The 2,036-nt window shown below is 35.7% G+C and overlaps 2 protein-coding genes across 3 annotated transcripts in view; both read right to left on the bottom strand.

Moving 5' to 3' along the window:
• Positions 1–2,036, bottom strand: part of LOC100642048 (uncharacterized) — a 24,153-nt gene that overhangs the window by 15,133 nt on the left and 6,984 nt on the right. The window lies entirely within an intron of this gene.
• The window catches only part of LOC100631648 (probable serine/threonine-protein kinase mkcC), a 26,010-nt gene that overhangs the window by 7,319 nt on the left and 16,655 nt on the right, over positions 1–2,036 (bottom strand). The window contains exons 12-15 of one of the 2 annotated variants that reach the window (XM_019993722.1): positions 1,559–1,651; positions 1,395–1,508; positions 1,265–1,350; positions 954–1,208 (exon numbers count right to left, since the gene is read on the bottom strand). In XM_019993722.1, the coding sequence (XP_019849281.1) occupies positions 1,034–1,208; positions 1,265–1,350; positions 1,395–1,508; positions 1,559–1,651 (468 nt within the window). In that variant the 3' untranslated portion in view covers positions 954–1,033. Of the gene's footprint in view, positions 1–953; positions 1,209–1,264; positions 1,351–1,394; positions 1,509–1,558; positions 1,652–2,036 lie in introns of those variants that run through there. The other variant, XM_019993723.1, reaches the window with a different exon arrangement.

The raw sequence follows: 2,036 nt of genomic DNA on the forward strand, positions 1-2,036 counted from the left end.
TAACACATTTTGATTGTTAGCTTGATCCTCAGCTCCAAAGATCCATTTAGTAACTGATCCATTACACAAGAAGAGCATATCAAGATATAAATACTGTCTTTGATTTTGAAACATTTGTGATTGATGTATTCTAAGAGCATTTTTACCAATGAATGAAGCGGGCATTGATTGAATTGGTACTAGATCTATTAACACAGTATCCATCTAATGATAGTAAAATAATTCAATGATGCAGTGAGTGTGTGTCTTACCTGTTACTGGATATACTAATATCAACTGATTTGTGATTGTAGAGTTGCTTAAACTAATACTGTTTCCATTGAGCATTTGCTGACTGCTCCTGAAGCTGACCCCTGGAACATTATCAATGTAGTACAATTTAACAATACTGAGTCCTTGTTCTGGTTGTGATACAGCTAACAGGTCTCCACTCATTACTGGTATAGGAGGATTGAGTGGATATTCAAACACTCCACTAGTACTGACATTAGAGGTAGAATAATAAATAGTTCTCTCAGTCACTAGGTTATATGTATTAGAGGCACCAACACGTCTAAAGACCTGGACACTGGGAAACATAGTATAGCCAGGTCTTACATCAATACCCAATATAAGACTGGTTATATTAGTGGATGAACAATTGAACTGATACTCTTGAAGGACTCTTAGTGTTCTTGTATTTTGTGCTCTGTATCTTACTAGTGATTGGTCCATTTAATAGCCTTGTACATTCCTGCCCCTGACCTTGAGCTGTAGAGCTACCTGTCAAATATAAAATGAAGGTTAAAGATGGTGCCAGTGTGACCTTACAGAAAAGGTACAGAAGACATATGACTGAAAAAGAGTCTCGGAAAGAACAGCAACTCCGGTTCTTGCTGATTCTAATCTATGTTCTAATCAAAACGGCCTACACTTCCTGTTTTATTGCGTAATGTGACGTTTGCCCGCAAACATTTTAAAAATTAAACCAACACATTAGATCTAGCACATGAATTCCTAAACTAGATATAATCCATACAAAAGTTATGATGTATTAATTTACAGTATAAGTGTTTTGTAAGTCAGTGTATAAATCATAAGCACTCTCCAGTGATCCTCCTAATACTGTGCCTTCTCTCTCAACAGCTTCATTCAACTCTCTCGTACCAGAGGAACCAAACTTTGACACTATGTCAGCAAACACAGGGCGACCACTTGTCTTTGGATGCCTAGAAAGTAAAGAATAATTTGTGGAATAAATTAAACCAAATGAATGCAGACATACCAGCATTGTATCATCATCTCATATATAGACCTAGGACAACCAGGAGGAGGAGGAAGACGAAATCCTGTATCTATCAACTTCATGTACTGTATACAGTTTCGAACAATATTGTATATTAAATATATTTCACCTCTTGATTGGTGTAGTTTTCAAATGGTTTATGTCCCAGACTCCATATCTCATACATTACTACACCATAACTCCATACATCACTAGCACTGGAATAACGCTTGTAAGCCAATGCCTATTATAATTATGATTATTGTATTATTAATAGTTGCTGGTAATTTTTACTTCAGGAGCTGTCCATTTGATAGGAATCATCTTTGCAGTAGATACATAATAATTTTCATCATGTAGATCTCTTGACATTCCAAAGTCAGCAATCTGTTCAATAGTGTTTATAAATATTAATATACTAAACACTTTACTTTACACATTCCATGATCAGCTATTAGTATATTCCTAGCAGCCAGGTCTCTGTGTACAAACCCTTTCTTAGACAAGTACTCCATACCTGAAGCAATCTGACGACAGAAACTGAGCAGTAGACCTGGTACTGTTGATGCTACCAGTTCTCCTGGTCTATAATACACAATATTAATAACATAATCTACTGATAGTACATACTTTGGTTGTAGAGTGTGAAGGTATTGTCTCATGTCTCCATGAGGTATTAACTCCAGTACTATCATCATCTGTTCTCAATATAATAAAATTACTATTAATTATATTAATTAACCCACTGGCTCTCCAACAGTGACCATTCCAT

The sequence above is a fragment of the Amphimedon queenslandica genome, unplaced genomic scaffold (genome assembly GCF_000090795.2).
Source record: "Amphimedon queenslandica unplaced genomic scaffold, v1.1 AMPQUscaffold_13490, whole genome shotgun sequence".
Taxonomy (NCBI): Eukaryota; Metazoa; Porifera; class Demospongiae; order Haplosclerida; family Niphatidae; genus Amphimedon; species Amphimedon queenslandica.